Source organism: Bombus pyrosoma, linkage group LG15, assembly GCF_014825855.1.
Source record: "Bombus pyrosoma isolate SC7728 linkage group LG15, ASM1482585v1, whole genome shotgun sequence".
Lineage (NCBI taxonomy): Eukaryota > Metazoa > Arthropoda > Insecta > Hymenoptera > Apidae > Bombus > Bombus pyrosoma.
Window position 1 is genome coordinate 56714 of NC_057784.1, and position 17244 is coordinate 73957.

A 17244-nucleotide genomic window follows, 5' to 3' on the forward strand; every position below is an offset into this window, starting at 1 on the left:
AAATTTCATATACCGTATCGATGCGCTCTCTTAATAAATTTTAACTCTTATAGCTTAAAATTATTGCCGAATCGCATCTGTGACTATATCTTATAACGCAGAGTAAAAATATGAAGCGCAAATTACTATGTTTATAGACGATCGAAATTACGTTCTGGCGGTTTGCCTGGCTGACGGGAGCATCGTTATGCTGCGTTCATTCGACGACGTCTCGCCTATCACGATACGTACAAAGCTGAAAGCTCCGCTGCACGCGGAGTGGAGCAATTCTAGAAAATTGTTGGCAATCGCGGGAACGAAGGATACGGATAACGGTCAGAATAGCCCGCACGAATACACGAATCTCTTAAAGTTTTATTCAGTGGCCGGTACCCTTGTGTACACCGCTGCGATACCATACACGCAGGTACGTATCTTTTCAGAACGGCTGCCGCGCCTATCTAACCGAGACATTACGATGTGATACACGTTACTTCTACTCGTCTGTTTCATATTTATATCATAGTGTGCAGTATCGGCGCTCACATGGGGCCATAACGATAGAAGACTTTTCGTTGCGACCGGGGCACGCGTTCACGCAGCGTGGGTATCAAGGTAATACTCCATTTCTTTCCACAGAAGAACATTATTACTCTGGCTAATTGTCTTTCATACTCAAGTGTTTGATATACAATGCACACGTTCTACAGGCGAGTAGGTTCTCTGCAATTGCTGTCCCGTTTAGCTGTAAGAGCGTCTTTGACAAGGGAATCGAATGTTCAGCAACTTCCATTGCCACCGAGATTAAGAGCGTCAGTGGCTGCCCTCTTCGCCAGCACAATAAGGTAAAACGCTATTCCATCTAAATGTAAACTGTAAAATGTAAACTGATCAAATGAAAGAATACTTTTTAGAATGTTTACATGTATGTATTGTTCCTCGTATCGGGAAACAGCAATAAACGGCAATAAACGGCAGTCTTACCGGATATCGTCCGTACTAAATGTGTTCATCGTCAAATTTTAAAAATGTCAAATTGTAATTTAACCTTAATGAAACACGAACTTGCCCAACTTTAATCTTAACAAATTTAATTTTTATAGAGCCTTGTTCTATTTCTAATGAAATATTTCATTTCATAATATATTATCTTATAAACAAAAGTTACGAGAAAAGTAAAGAATAATTCACATCGTATAATTATTTAATTTCCCTTCGAAACTGTTAATACTTATAATAACTATGCATATAGATACACAGCCATACATAATAGTTTAACAGTCGTTTTATATACTTTAATAGTCGTAATTGAAAGGCAACAGTTTTACGCAGTTGATAGAACGTCTAATAAAACAGTCTAATAATATGCATTTGCAGATGTTCCGTGCCAGAACCAAAGGAATTGAGGCGTTTCGTGTCGCGCCCACCTCCAGGGGGTGGAAGATTACATTGCACCATGCTCAGACACGCCGTGGAGCCGGTACCATGTTATACGCTATATTTGGAGTATCTAGGTGGTCTAGTGCCTCTTCTAAAGGGCAGAAGGACAAGCAAAATCAGGCCAGAATTCGTGATATTCGATCCGCAAAACCAAGATACCCTTCAGGTCGTGGAAGACACGTCACAGTGTCCATCGTTTAGTGATGGTTCCGATACAGAGAAAGACACGGCCGACCTGTGTGGATCACCCAGGAACAAAAGGAAAAGCAGGAGAAAAAAAGAAGAAAAATCGAACGAAGAAACCGACGACCTTACCTACGTGGATACCTTACCCGAGGTAAAGTATAGTTCCAATATTTCTTGGAATTTCGCGTTTCACGACGACGAATCATGGTCACGAATGATCTTTGTGAAAATGGAACGACTTAGGAGTGCACAGCACGGTACAGCGCGACGCGGCGCGGCATACGAGTCTAAAAGATACGCAATATACTTGCGAGATAAAACGCAAACGAGTCTTTATACCTTTTGTTGACGCTAGTCCTCGTCAGTTGATGTTTAATACCAGTTATCTATATTGAGGTTAGAATATTGCGATCAACGTAGCTTCACTGTTATTTGTGACACGTAGACATTTCTTAACACGTTTTACTCCTCTGCTGGTGCCCCATACACCGCACACGAGCGCTTCTAACTCGTTTCAACATTGGTACGGTGCAGTGCACTTAAACTCGAGCAATAACGAATTGCGTGATCCAGCAAAGTTTAACGAGCCCTTTGAATCTTAAGGTGTTGGAAAATCAGTCGCGTGACAACCAGTGTTGCAAGACGTATCTGTTTGCAGCACGCGAGATTGGTCGAAGTAACGTCCAATATTTGGGGCACGAAATTCAAGTTCCACGGTCTGGCGGATTCGGTGCCCGCCAACTTGGGTCAGGTTACTTATCGAACGTCGTTGCTCCATCTACAACCACGACAGATGACTTTGGTGATGACGGAGCTGCGGGATGACGTGCCTGCAGGTACGTCTATACCATTTCCGTGATCACAAACAAAACTAAAGTTCGTTGATGGCAAAACTTGATGATCGATTTCCTCCTCGATTAGGCCCAGATCCAACGTTCAATCCGAATTTGTTCTCCGAAGACGAAGAAGAATCGTTTCAAGAATTTCAAGCTGCCTCGAGAAACACGTCCGAGGCGCAGCCTCCTCCGATCGCGCCAATGACGCCCCGAAACACGCGACTTAATTCCAATCGCCCAAAATCACAAATTTCCAATCAATTTATGACCAACGAGTCCTTACCAACCGCTTTGTCCAGGGTTGACAATTTCGAAAACGAGTTACCTTATGTGGACTTACAAGAAATGGGCAATTTGTACGAGAACTTGAGAACTGCGTCCACAAACACTTACCGAACTCCACCCAGGCACAATCCACCGAGATGTTGCGACGTACCGGCTCTTCAATCTCCGAAAAATGCGGTCGCGCCCACGCAGACTATAATCGCAACGTCGAACCCGGGTACCGATTACTCGAATAACATTCAGAGGATGAAAACCGCCCTTGCCGATCAGCCAGGACTCGTCTCGAAGAAGGAGCTCGAGAATAACAAATTTAATCAGATTTCTCAGGACGATAAAACTGTTTTAACGTCTAACTGTCCATCGACTATCATTCCCATGCCAATGCACAATGGACAGGCCTCGAATACAGAAGCATCGAGCAGTCATTCTCAGGGAGGTGTCATGGTAAATGGTCTGAGCACAAACAACAGCTGTCCTCCTCAGTCGCAAACGATATTTCTTAATGGACTGCACAATATCGCGTGTTCGAGCAACGTGAACGAAATTCAGGGTAAAAATAACCATAACGTCAGCAGTTCGACAAACATTAGTCAAACACCGTATCAGGCGAACCTGAGCAATCAACACGGAACGAATAATGGTCCTTTCGGCAAGAATGGTATACACTTGTCGAGCAATCATTCGCCGGCCTGTTCTTATCAATTTCCAGAAAACATCGATCAATGTATCGGACAATCTTGTTCATACTGCATTACGAAATTAAAAGATCCCACAAAGTCTCACTCAGAATCGTGCGGTAAAACAAACGCCAGTCAATCGAATACTTGCAATTCTACGACCGACCGGGTCGATGAAATGCGCTTCATCGACGAAGAGTGTCGCGGCGAAGCGGAAGCGTTCGATCAGTCGCGAGGAGTTCACAGAACTCAGACGGTCGTCAGTATCGGTCCACTGTGCGTCAACGACTCTATAGTCAGAAGTTGCAGTGTCGGTTATTTGGACATGGTGGACGCGCAACTGGTCCCTTGCGATATCGCCTTAAAAATGCTTAGAAAAGAGGCACCAAATAAGAGGCTGGTATTGGTATCGAGAAAAACCAAGAGGAGAAAAAAGAATAAAACTCAACAAGAGATTGGACAGCAATCTTCAAAATCGCCGAGACTTCGTAACTGTGGCAAATCAAAAAGTTTAGACTCTAGTGACATATTTCCGCCTAACGAACAAATATCGTTGCCGCCAAAATTGCCTGAACACGCTGAAGAGATTGTAGGCGCTACGAATATCGAGACTGTCGAAGACAAATGTAGCAAACCTTTGGAGAAATTAGCAGACGCGACAGAGATGCCTAGGGAGTGTACAGAATACGTTACAGCCGCCGGTATAGTTAATTCTGCTCAAGTTAAATCTACACGGTTGAAGAGTTGTAATTCTCCTGCTAGGTAAGCCGATATTAGGACCACTTGCTAAGGCTCATTATTCTATGGTTGGAGTTAGGTTGGGGTTAGGTTGGTGTTAGGTTCTATGGTTTTATTTGACGATTTCGTTCTTTACGAAAAATCTTACCAATATTTGTTTTAATTTAAATTTGTTGAATTTAGAATGCATGCAAATTGAATTTTTCACATTAACAATGCGTGTCAATATTCCAGAGTATCCAGTCCAAGTGGTTCATTGGCATCATCCTTGGACGGTCTTGCAGCTCGACTTCGAGATTTCGATGAAAGTCATTCTTTGCCACCGCCGTCGCCTCGTCCATCCACCAGGCAAATTACATTATAAGATTTGTATAATTTATTCGATAAGAAAAACAACCTTCCACCGACGAGTAACATTTTCCTTAGATTACCGAGAAGTTCGCCCAGTAGTCCAGCGCCTTCGAAGAAAGGTAAAAGACCAGCATCCGCTTCGCCAATTAGAAGAAGACTTTTATCGAGTCCTTTGTTAAGTAGAAAAGCACGAAAAAGTCGAGGCGAGAGTTCAGACGAGGAAGGACTTTTACAAGACGATTCGTCAACGAATTACAGAGATCTCGAAACGTTCCAAAAAGCACAGTTACGACAAAAGGTAAACAAAAAAGAGGCTAGATATTAATACCTGCATATTGCAATTCAATAATAAAATAACAAATTCTATAAAAATATTTCGTCTCGGGGTTTCGAAATATATTACACTGTCATTCAATTCTGCTGCACTATTTTTTAAATAAACAATCGATCGATCACGCAAAGACTAATCTACTTTCAATTACGATATACAGTTAAAGCAGAAAGGAGCAGGTATATCTGGTAACAAATCAGAAGCAGTGCGTCGGGAGCTTGTGATGCACAATAAAGCACCTATGTGGAACGAATCCAGTCAAGTATATCAGCTTGACTTTGGTGGCAGAGTAACTCAGGAAAGCGCTAAAAACTTTCAAATAGAATTCAAAGGGCGACAGGTATAGAAATAGTGATTTTAAATTGCCTGTTTCACATGATCAAATAACACATTTGCTTCGATATTACACTAGGTCATGCAATTTGGAAGGATAGATGGAAACGCCTATACATTGGATTTTCAATATCCTTTCAGCGCGTTACAAGCATTTGCCGTTGCCTTGGCCAATGTTACACAACGACTCAAGTAATCGTTAGTCACCGGTAATTCATTTGGCACAAGTATGAGAGCCACTTCTTGAGTCTTCTTGATTTCTTGCTTCGTAATTGCTAAGCTTATCTTTCAGGTTCGCGTGTGACATTGTAAAAGCGAATTCTAAGGATATCGCTTGGAACGTATGCTGTAATTGCATAAATTATTCGTCCAAATTAAACCAAAAAAAGAAAGAGAAGAAAAATAGCGAGAGTGTTAGGAAGGCTAAAAAAAAAAAAAAAAAAAAAAAAAAAAAAAAAGAAAAAAAAAACTGTAACAATATGCTACACATAGTAAAAAAGAAAATACAAAAGACACTTTTAAATATAGCTTTTGAACACGTTATAGAGCCACATGTCTTTCTATTATTACGACTACTAGTGACGAACTGGAATAAATCATTAAGTAAACGAACAAGCGTTCAATCACGATACAGAGATCTTTTTATGGAAATCTCAAAGTTGAGGGAAGCTCATAGCCTTGCAGCGCCTTGTAGCGCTATAGAGAAGATATAGAGTGAAACTTGGGAAAAAGGAAAAAAAGATAAAGGAGAAGAGAAAGGGGGAGTAGAAGGAGAAGATGAAGAAGAAGAAGGAGAAGGAGAGAAAGATAGAAACGTAAAACCTCCCGAAGGCCTTACGCGAAAGTCTCTCGAATCAACACCTTCAAATTAAAATAACACGATACGTCAGTTCGCAGAATCTCTTTTTAGCAAATGTACAATTGAGAGTGATTTGAATTTGAGAGCGGAACACAAAGATTTTGTGACAAGGAACCGTGGTAAGAAAGATAAGATTTTGTTGAAATGCTTCTTCGTCGTACCGTCCAAAATATTTCGTTTCTCCCAACTTCGAGCGCTGATTTTTGTATAGTTTATGCGACACGTTGGAGTCTAGTGATGCTGTTGAAAGTTCGTCTCGTTCATTTTTGCGGTCCGCCGAGTATATTCGAATTTTATATACATATATATAGACGGACTCGCATAACCATGCGAGTGTTTCATGTTGTTCGATTAAATGTTTCTTAAGGCGTATTGTAAAATGAGAAAAGAAGAAGAAGAAGAAGAAGAAGAAGAAGAAAAGAAAAAAAAAGAAAAATAAATGAAAAGCTAACGATAACGCTAAATGATATAACGTCCGACCTGTGCTCGTTCTCGCCGAAGCACGGAAGACGAAAAGGGCAAATTGAAGAAGAACGACCAATTAAAAGAATACAACTACACAGTGCAAGAGGGAGAGTATTCCGCCAGTATGCCAGTGTGTATACGCAACAAACTAACTGTCGTCTGTACTTAATCCATTATCGTTGTATTTCATTCGCCTAATTATAAGTAATGTGAACAAGAAAGAAGGAAGAAATGAAAACGGGAAGAAAAAGAGAAATATCGATTTCAGGCCTACACGAAAAACGCTTAAGGGATAGTTATTTTTTCGTCGAATCGAAATTTCGAGAGTGGGGCGCCTGAAACGATAGCAAACGAGGATGCGAGCTGTGTAATAACACAATTGTAATTTTTGTTGCCATATTCTTATATGTGATTCATGCGCGCGTCTAAAACGGCGACACGAATATCAAAGTCGTAAAATCACCTGCTAACGTAAATATACGTAAGACAAATGAAGCTGTAGAACAACTTGGTTTCTTACAAAACGGTGCGTGTTATACTGGTTGTAACCCTATTTTTTGCATACATGTATGTACATACAAGCAATTTTAATAAGACAGGTTTTTTTTCGACGATGTTTACAATTAATTATAGTCAGGCCGCCCCGTATTCACGAGTTAGCGATAAATATACAAATATTTATGCCACGTATTGACAGTAATCGTCGGTATACATATAGAACCGCTAAATCGTACGGTTGATTTGATTTCTAGGCAGCGCTGTATGTTGAATTATATTATCGTCACCAGTAGTAGATAGCACGTTATTAAGTACGTGATGTATCATCAACAACAAGTTGGTTTTTCGTTGATACACTGTTGCATTTGCACCGTGATACACAAGACGCTAATCCATGGAATAAACAACGGCATGCGTTAGGCTACGCACATACAGTGAGCGGTAAGTGGTAAGTGTCAACATTTGTATTGGCTTTGCCTTTATCGTCACATGTCACTAGTTTTATCGCTGTATCGCCTACCGCTTATCCCTCTCTGTACGTCCACGACCTTAGCGCGTGTGAAAAAATTTTTTATTTCGAGTTTATAGAGGAGTAATCTAAACATCTGAAAACGAGAAGAACGCAGAACACACATGTGTCGAAACCATGGTATCGATCGATTGAATTATATAATCATTTCTTGATGTTCTTTCGAGTGTTCCCTTAAAATTCCCCATGAGTTCGTGCGTATATCGAAGAATGTTTTGTACGAATGTTTTGTTGCAACGTTTTCTTCCTCTACAGTAATGTGTTTTATCTGAGATTCTATTCTAGGGAAAAATTTTTACTATTGATGAAAATGACTATCTGCTACATAAACTATGCTGTAAAACTTCCAAAAATGTTATCTTTATCTTTAAAAATATTATTTCGTAGGTATACGGTTATTTACTTATTGGTTGATATGTACTCCCCATATGATAGATTTTACTATAGCTGTCGACCATGCGTCATCGCAACAATTATAAGTCAGTTTGTACTTTTCGGTATGGTCGCACGATGTACCAGTTATCATCAGTGAAGGGATTAGAAAGGTAACACGAAAACGTACAGAGGAAACAGGAAAAGAATGTTGCGTCACGTTACGGTGAAAGCTTCGCGATAATTAACTTTTCATACCTGCACGAACTTTTGATATCAAGGAAAGAATCGCATCAATGTGACCTATTTACCTTTCACATACGTTACGTCCTTATTACACCCGCCGAGCAAGACGGACTTGAGTCACGCTACATACAAACAACATCTATATCAATGACTAGTCATTTCCGCCGCGCACTAGTTTCTCCTTGAAGGTCTATTTAACGTTTAACACCTGTGTCGTCATTGATGACAGTATTCACGCATAAATGAAAATCCATGCGTTCAACAAAAAAGAATAACAAATTGTCATATATATAATATTTTTTGGATAATCACTGAATCTTCATCGACGTACCTTTCTGACGATGAATAGTGCCTATGTATACATAAATCAAACGAAACGACCTACGAAATACGAAAGTTGAGTACCGAACTAAAACAGAAACATCACACAGCGGATCGTTCTCGATATTCTATCGTTGTACAGCAATTGTGTATTTTAACGTACTATAGATTCACATAAGCTGTCTAAGGCGTTTGTATCTATAGGTAATATATGTAGTTACACGCGCCACAATCGTGACTGAGTTCGAAAATGTTCGGCCTAGCTCAACAAATCATATTTGCTATGTGTTACATGTTCGTTAACTGATGGTGATATCTCCTCTGTCTTTTGTTCATATATATTCCGGTTTCTCTATGAGCATAACGTTGAGATTATGCCTGAAATTATGCACATACAAATAGAGATAAAAATGCTGTGCTACGTGTAAAACTTTGCAATTGAATAAGTATTATATTGCACTGATTAACAACACGTCATAGTGGAAATCGTATGAATATTAGTTCTTTTGTCCCTTCTATAATAATATTGTTAATTTGTGGTCTTATTGTTAGCGCTGAACGATCATTTTGCATCTGTGCAATGCAATTTTGTTACCGAATTCATTGATTATCAAATATTTGTAAATAAAGAATGAAATTCTACACGAGATTAGTACTTGCTTTACTTTTATATAAATTTCGACTGAACTAAGCTTTTGTTTAAATAAATGGTCGACATACAGACACCGACGAGGAGTTAATGATAACAGGATTAGTTAATGATAAACCTTGTATAGAATAAACGGTATTAGGGAATATGAGACACGGTACATCATGTAAAGCTTTGATCGTGCCGAAAGCGACGAGCGGCAAGAGCAGTCACACAAGTGATGACAACGCAGCAGAGAATAAATCAAACTCATAAAACCCCAAATAACGCGTCAACGTTCAGTTACTTTGTGGCTTATTTATATATATAAATCTATAAGTTTAATATATTTTCTGTTGCTTTGTCGTCACCTGTTTGGTCGTTCTTAGCGCGCCGCCGCTCTTCTATATGAGCAAAGTCTAAAATGCCAGATCCATTTCTATCGCTTTCGACAACTGACTTTAATATTACATATGTAATTCTCATATCTGCCGTAGCAAATCGCAGATGGCGTAAGGAACAATAATCTATTTCGATGTCGGTATTTCAGAATGTGAAACACGAAAGTCTCATATTTATCACAGTGTCAGGTAAGTCTATCCTGTATTTAGTCAATGGTGGCACAGACGTCTCGTCTGCAATCTGTAACAGGAGCAAGGGTGGGGGCTACTATCTGTTAATGTTCTGATACACTGAATTATCGAAGTATTGTAACTTATCTCACAATCCCTCGTAAACTGTTCGGGATGTGCACTTACGTTTCGCTTTAATATATTTATAGTATAATTAAAAATTAAGGTATGTATTAAAAATTCCCAGTGTTCTTTTTAAATATGCCGAATTTCATTCATCAATTTTCTAACGGAACGTATTGAAAATACGAAACGCGACGTTGCATGGGAAAAAATGGCATAAATAAATAGTTAACAAAAGAAAGGAGAATACATAGTAAGTGATAAAGACAGTATCAGGGAATGAAATGTGTCGAGAAAGAGGAAGAATAAGAGCTAAAGATCAAGTGCATAAATGTATGTATACCGTATATACATATGCATATACGTACATGTGAAATAAAGAAAGAGTGTTAGCACGTGTTTTGCATTGAAGATTATTTAATTACAATATCTACATTAACATGTATCGAATTTACTGATCAAATTTTTATGATAATTTGGAAGAAAAACATGCAGAAATGAAGAAAGACATCTAATACATATAGATAATATTATCTTTCTTTTAGATGAACGTATTTCAATTTCTCGGTGTTAATAATATGAAACAACTGATTAATAATTATTTTGAAGCCAAAGAACCATGGCAAATAGTGACTATAACCAGTACAACCATCCTTGCCACAGTTTGGTTATGGAATTTTGTCTTTCAAGATGAGAGTATGATTATTTGTAATGTATACTAACATTTAAAAATTTGTAATGAATAGGAAATTTTGTTTTCCAGGTCTGGTAGAAAGAGCAAAGAAACAACTGTTTAGTTTAAGGAATTTTATACCAGCTATTAGAAATAAAATTGATCAAGAATTAGATAAGATTAATCAAACGTTTGAACAAGAAACATTACAGAGAATAAAAGATATTCCTTTCGTCGTAAAACTTCCAGAGAAAAGTTTAGAACCGAAAGAAATATTGGAAAGACTAAAAAAATGTGTTCAGTTAGGTAACAAGCAATTAAAAAAAACTTACTATAGTATACCAATATATTATATGTAATATATATATATATATATGGCATATTGTTATTTAGGCGATTATGATTGGAGAAGTGGTAAAGTATCTGGAGCTATATATAGGATTGATACTAATCTTTTACAATTAATGGGAGATATTTATAGCATTGCGTCATATACAAATCCATTACATCCCGATATTTTTCCTGGTATATGTAAGATGGAAGCAGAAGTGGTGAGAATAGTTTGTAATTTGTTCCATGGAGATGAAGATTCTTGTGGCACTGTAAGTTTCTTTCATTTTAAAATGCTGATCGATTGAACTAACTTGAGATATAATAAAATGTTTTCAGATGACCAGCGGTGGTACAGAATCAATTTTATTGGCATGTAAAACATATAGGGATTATGCAAGGAATGTGAAAGGTATAAAGAATCCAGAAATAGTAATGCCTATAACAGCACATTCCGCTTTTGATAAAGCTGCTCAGTACTTAAAACTTAAAGTACGTTCTGTCCCTGTCAACCAACATAGCTATACCGCTTGTATAAAATCTATGGAAAAAGCTATTACAAGGAATACAATAATGGTATATAGGAAATAACTTTCAAACTAGATTCAAATTAACGCATTAGAATTAATGTAATATTTATAATAGTTAATAGGGTCAACACCAAACTTTCCGTATGGAACAATGGATAATATTGAAGCAATTTCTGATCTAGGAATAAAATACAATATTCCGGTTCATGTTGACGCTTGTCTCGGTGGATTTTTAATTTGTTTCATGCCAAATGCAGGTTTTAATGTACCACCTTGTGACTTTAGACTTTCTGGAGTTACAAGTATATCGGTTGATACGCATAAAGTACACAAATAATATTACAATTATGCATACAATGTTGATTAATTTCATTTAATAATACAGGTGTTTTATATTATTCTGTTTCTTTCAGTATGCATATGCTCCGAAAGGTTCTTCGCTTATTCTTTATAGAAATAAAAAGTTAAGACATTATCAATATACTATAACAACCGATTGGCCTGGTGGTATATATGGTTCGCCAACTGTAAGTGGTTCAAGAGCTGGTGGAGTTATAGCATCATGTTGGGCTACATTAATGTATTTTGGTTATAATGAATATTTGGAATCGACAAAGAAAATTATAGAAACTACTAAATATATTGAACAACGGTACGTATTTGAATTTTTTGCCAAATCTGTTAAACTGTATAATCGAATATTTGGAATTATTGGATCGCAGATTGAGAAAGTTAGATGGAATTTTTATTTTTGGTACCCCGGCTACTTCGGTTATAGCATTAGGGTCGAATGATTTTCACATTTATAAACTTTCGGAAGCTCTAAATGTAAGAGGATGGAACTTGAATACACTTCAGTTCCCGTGTGGCATACATCTTTGTGTTACATATGTCCATACACAATTAGGTGTAGCAGATCAATTTTTAAATGATGTTGAAACTGAATTAAGTATAATCTTAAAAAATCCAGAAGCTCCTGTTGATGGGAAGGTGAATATAACTATTAAGTAATTTTTATATAAATACGATATACAATATCCTTTTTCAGTTTGCGATTTATGGAATGAGTCAGAGCATACCAGACAGAAGTATTGTTGGCGATTTCGCAAAATGTTTCTTAGATTCTATATACTTTACGCCAGAAAATGGAACAACGGTCAATAATGGATCAAGTATCTAAATTGATTGCACTATTAGCTTACATTTTATAAAGTCAAATGTAAGAAGATATAAAGAAGATATGAAAAAAAAAGAAAAAAAAAATGACATTAGTTTTCTGAAATTTCTTATACAATTTTACTTAAAAAATCTAATCAACCCATATGTATTTTAAAAGATTGAATTTAAAAAACAAAATAGAATTCAAGACCATATAAAGTTATGAACATATATTGGAGAGATTTAATACGTATAAATGGAATATTTTGTACAATGCAATGGCGTTTTGAACTATTTAAACATATACTTTTAAAGTACAAAACTTTATTCTAATCAATTTTTTTTTTTTTTTAATAGACGATATCTTGTTTAACAGCAGTAGTTTTACGCATTTCGTGAAATTTACAATACGTATACATATATTCCGTTATAGATTTTTAATACATCCGTGTGTACAATTCTCTTGGTACTTTTTATAGAATATTATGTAAAGATATCTATCTACATATTTTATACATTTTTATTATGTTCGTTCTGATATTACATAACTACATCAAATTTAAATAATAAAAACGTATTAAATGTTAATTATATTACTAGTAATAGTAATGTATAATTTGGTGCCATATATTTTTCTATGCTTGGCAATGGAATTATTGAGAATAAAGAATTGAAATAATGTACTAATCTCATCACCCTTCCATAAAACAATAATTTCCTTAATTACAGTAGACTCCCGTGTAATGTAAGTTCTTACAACGCCAAATAGTAAAACGCGGGAATCACCTGATTTAAGAATTAAATCTGTTTTAGTTGAGCATTAGGTTGCTTTCTAAATCGTTACCGGCTTCTGATGTTTCATCGTTGTTTTGTTTTTTGACGGGATCACTCTTAAGATATAACGGTATGAGCATCGGTGATAAAAAAAAAAAAAAAATGCATGAGGAATCAATCACTGACGTATCAGCGTCATGTATTCATGATTCGAGAAAGTTTAAAAACTTAAAACACGTATGTATACATAATACAGAAGTATTTCGTAAATTACGTTTATAAAGGAAGTTAATTTAAGGACATGATGATGGATGAAATTAGAAAGAAAAAAATGTTAAAACAGAAATAGCATTTCTATTAAAGAAAAAGTTGCAATGTTAGATCAGCTGAATTGAGGAGAAAAAGTAAAATATACGATTTTTACGTACATTAATAATAAATTTTTTTTAATGAACTTTGTATATATGCCATTTATTTGTAAAATACTATTCTATTTGATAGAACACAGAAAATAGAAGTTGGCATAGCAATAATCAGTTCGAACGTATTAATTTAGATTATGCACGTTATACGAGAAAAATTCACGTACAGTACAATTTCCTACAACGCGAATTCATGCTGCGCGTAACGTATTAACCGCGTTGTACGACAGTCCATTGTACAGTGGCTCACGAAAGTATTCGAACGCTTACATATGTAAACTTGAATGGTCGAAATAATAATACATTGATGTAATTATGCACAAACATAATAATAGAAATATCACGAAATGGATCATATCTAATTCACTAAAATAATATAAAACAGAAATTGTTGTTCATCTATTATCATCTTATGAAACGAAAGAAACTTTTCAGACAACCTAATAATATCGAGATAAACGGGCAATTAGCACCTTGATTACTAGCTCTAATAATAATAAACAATATAATTGACGCGAAAATTTTCAACCTGAATGTTGTTATTGTTTGTGAATTCCAAAAGAGAGTATGTATATGTCGATGTAGTGTACGGAGTAAGTATAAGTATATGTACATGTAAGAGTTATTTCCATACAAAATCCCATAAGATTTAAAAGTGATTAATTTCTGAATATTCAAGTACATTGTTTTTTATTTTGAAATGAATCACGAAACAAGTCTTTGGTGAAATATGTTTAAATCGATTGCCGTATAATAATATTAAAATGTAGAAATTAAGTAAGTTAGCTTTAAAAGAATGTGTAATCTCTAAAGCAGCAGTATCGATAGCTTTACTTCCTTAACTCTTTCTACTAAGAGATGCTAAGAGATTTGTTTATAAGATGTAAATGTATTGTTAAAGAGATGTATTTATATATTTTCTTTTTTGTCACGTTTCGATTCGTATTGTATTTAAATGATTAAAATAAAACATGCCCGTTGATGGATATGTTTTAAGGTTCCATGAGTTAGAGAGTAAAACTCGGTTAAAATAGTTGATTTTTCTCCCCGCGATAAAGTGTACTGTATTATATATATTATATATATATATATATAATTTTAATAACTATATAATAAGTACAATACTGTAGCTTAAATTACAAGTATTCATCAAGAACAAAATGAAAATTACAAGTGTGGCTAACGTAGCGTATGCACAAGTAATTGAAAATTACATACATATTGCCATGCGACCGATATCTCGGTCGATCAAAAGCTCGATAATTCCTGATTGGAACTTCCTCGCTGCCAATTCGGTTATGATTATAATCGAGCTATCCGGCTCGAAGACGTCAGATTCGTATGTTGACTCAACATTACTACCCAACCAGCTCTCCTGTCACGTACGACCTTTCGATTAAGTTAATTATTTTGAAACTGGAGGCCATTGCTATGAACGTGTATTGTCAATGATATAGCTCGCATGAATAATAAATAGGAATGTAGCATGCCTAGCAGTAAGTAGTAAACCAAAAAAAAATGTAGTCAAACGAAACAAATTCGATAGTATTAGCAATTAAAGTAGCTGGGATAATTAAAAGGATTGGAATCTAGGGGTATACGTATGTATAGCTATGTATGTTAAATCTCAGTGATAGAATGAGAGATACATGCGGCTGTTACAATTTCTACTAGATAATAGATCGATAAATACTGTACATACGTTTTACTACATGATACAGACAACATAAAACCTTTTTATACTTGAGATCCATTACCTTTGTGCGTCTACTATTTTATCTGTTATCTCTCTGCGTTCTTAAAACCTAGACACGTTTATAACCATTTCGCATATTCTGTTTGCGTTAGTACGTAATTATATAATTACGCGTAAATTTATTTCGTAACGTCATTTTGAAAATTGAAGGAAACTTTAGATTTTTGATATTTTCTTTCAATTCATTTCTTTCATTCATTTTTCACTATTTACAACCGATTGAAATGTTTCAAGAAACCGAGGAATATCGCGAATAGGGAATGAAGCGAAATTTTGAGAAAGTATTTAGTATTATACGAAAGGAGCCATAAAGGGAAAAGACATTTTCATTTTGAACGAATGGCTCGCGCGACGAAGGCGATGCGCCTGATTTTTAGCTGAAAGTTGCAAGAAGCACGAAAGCAAGAGAGAATACGTTGCTTCTGTTGGCGATTGTTACTCGATCCGTGCGAATGGAAATAAGCATGAGCAATCAAACAACTACGGTGAAACGAATGCCGTGGTCGAATTGTTTTATAGAAAAATTATTTTTCACGTTCGTGAAACCAGAAAACCGTTATTGAAATGGCATTGCGTCGTTTTGTCTTTTGGTATGTTCTCCTTTGTTTTTGTTTCGATAAAAATTCCTTGAAGCGATTCTACGTGCGATTATTGAAGGAAATATCATTCACTTTCGTCGTGTGACGAAAAGATAGGAAAGATTTTCATGGTATGGTATAGATCCAGATCGCAAAGGTTTCTAATTAATTTATAAATCCTCTTGGAATGATATCACTTGATAACCAGCATAACCGTTTCCGTCGACATTTCATTGGTTTAAAAGCTTTCCAAATGTCAAAGTACAATTACGAGTTTCAATTTATTGTACCGTGCTTGTCTTCGTAAACAGATATTCGACAACAAAACGACGATTATGTACGTGTAACCGGTATATAATGTCGTAGAGACATTTAATTTTAAAACACTGCTGACTGGTTTTATTAATTGAGAAGTCAGATTAAAGGACTTTTTCTCTTTTCTCTTTTTTAATTACGTATATCATTGATTTGATATTCTAAATGTCGAACAAACAAAGGAAACTATGATCAATATATCATTTTGAAAGAGAACAATTATCTAGGAACAATCTCGGGACACAAGTGGGTCTCTTATCTTTAGGTAAGTGGGTTTCGCAGATAAAACGAAAAAGACACAAGTATAGTAACGAAGATGAAGAGAAGAATGGTATAAAGTATAAAAGGAGGAAAAGTCGATGTTCGAAGTAGAGAGAAGTTGGCAATAGAGTTCCAGTGGCTGGTCGCGGATAGGCTAGAGGAGGTTAGCGTTTCGAGTACGCGCTCTGCGTCCGAGCGTCGCGTCGCGTCGCATCGCGACGCGCGAGTATTGCGAGACGTCGTCGATCAGTATCGTGGAAGCGCGCGTCCCGTACCGCTCGGGCAACCTTTAAATCGCGTGCAACATTTCACGAAGAACGACGTTTCGTCATCGACGTGTGAAATTATTTGCAAACGAATCAAGTTTACGTCGATATCTTGACACACCGGTGAGTCTTTTGTCCCAAAATTTTTCTTCCGATTGATAAAAACACAAGAAAAAGGAAAGAATAAAGAGGGAAGAGCGTAGGAAACGAACGAATGATGTTTAAGAGAAAATGCTTAGGAAAAATGGAAGGAAAATATAGGATAAGTATAGGTAGTATACGGCGAAAAAAGTGTTATGAAAATGTCGACTGAGAGAAACAGCTTCGGCTTTAGCATGTCCATTAACAGTGACATCGAGCAGACTTACAATTGGTTTTCCAAGTTACAATATGCTAGATTATAGGGAGTATC

General features: G+C 36.2%; 3 protein-coding genes across 9 annotated transcripts in view; all 3 read left to right on the plus strand.

Moving 5' to 3' along the window:
• The window catches only part of LOC122576119 (tubby-related protein 4), a 33046-nt gene extending 23463 nt beyond the window's left edge, over nucleotides 1-9583 (plus strand). The window contains exons 6-16 of one of the 3 annotated variants that reach the window (XM_043746004.1): nucleotides 138-406; nucleotides 506-594; nucleotides 690-824; nucleotides 1357-1756; nucleotides 2264-2441; nucleotides 2527-4165; nucleotides 4376-4489; nucleotides 4568-4790; nucleotides 4984-5163; nucleotides 5236-5383; nucleotides 5449-9261. In XM_043746004.1, coding sequence (XP_043601939.1) covers nucleotides 138-406; nucleotides 506-594; nucleotides 690-824; nucleotides 1357-1756; nucleotides 2264-2441; nucleotides 2527-4165; nucleotides 4376-4489; nucleotides 4568-4790; nucleotides 4984-5163; nucleotides 5236-5352 — 3344 coding nt within the window. In that variant the 3' untranslated portion in view covers nucleotides 5353-5383; nucleotides 5449-9261. Of the gene's footprint in view, nucleotides 1-137; nucleotides 407-505; nucleotides 595-689; nucleotides 825-1356; nucleotides 1757-2263; nucleotides 2442-2526; nucleotides 4166-4375; nucleotides 4490-4567; nucleotides 4791-4983; nucleotides 5164-5235; nucleotides 5384-5448 lie in introns of all 3 variants that reach the window. The other 2 variants (XM_043746005.1, XM_043746006.1) reach the window with 2 other exon arrangements.
• Nucleotides 9584-9724: 141 nt separating this feature from the next.
• LOC122576120 (sphingosine-1-phosphate lyase) lies at nucleotides 9725-12584 on the plus strand. Of its 3 annotated transcripts, XM_043746010.1 has the most exons (10): nucleotides 9727-9872; nucleotides 9998-10102; nucleotides 10315-10465; nucleotides 10533-10748; nucleotides 10836-11044; nucleotides 11112-11348; nucleotides 11418-11627; nucleotides 11716-11954; nucleotides 12025-12292; nucleotides 12351-12584. In XM_043746010.1, exons 3-10 carry the CDS (start codon nucleotides 10315-10317, stop codon nucleotides 12480-12482), a joined length of 1662 nt encoding a protein of 553 aa, XP_043601945.1. In that variant the 5' UTR covers nucleotides 9727-9872; nucleotides 9998-10102; the 3' UTR covers nucleotides 12483-12584. The 3 variants fall into 3 exon arrangements, with proteins under 3 accessions (XP_043601944.1, XP_043601945.1, XP_043601942.1); XM_043746009.1 differs by lacking the exon at nucleotides 9998-10102 and having other exon boundaries at nucleotides 9725-9872; XM_043746007.1 differs by having other exon boundaries at nucleotides 9787-10102.
• Nucleotides 12585-16800: 4216 nt separating this feature from the next.
• LOC122575386 (tachykinin-like peptides receptor 99D) overlaps nucleotides 16801-17244 on the plus strand; it is a 44229-nt gene continuing 43785 nt past the window's right edge. For 2 of the 3 annotated variants that reach the window (XM_043744225.1, XM_043744224.1), the window contains exon 1: nucleotides 16802-16955. The gene's annotated coding sequence lies outside the window, so the exon portion shown is untranslated. Of the gene's footprint in view, nucleotides 16956-17244 lie in introns of all 3 variants that reach the window. The other variant, XM_043744226.1, reaches the window with a different exon arrangement.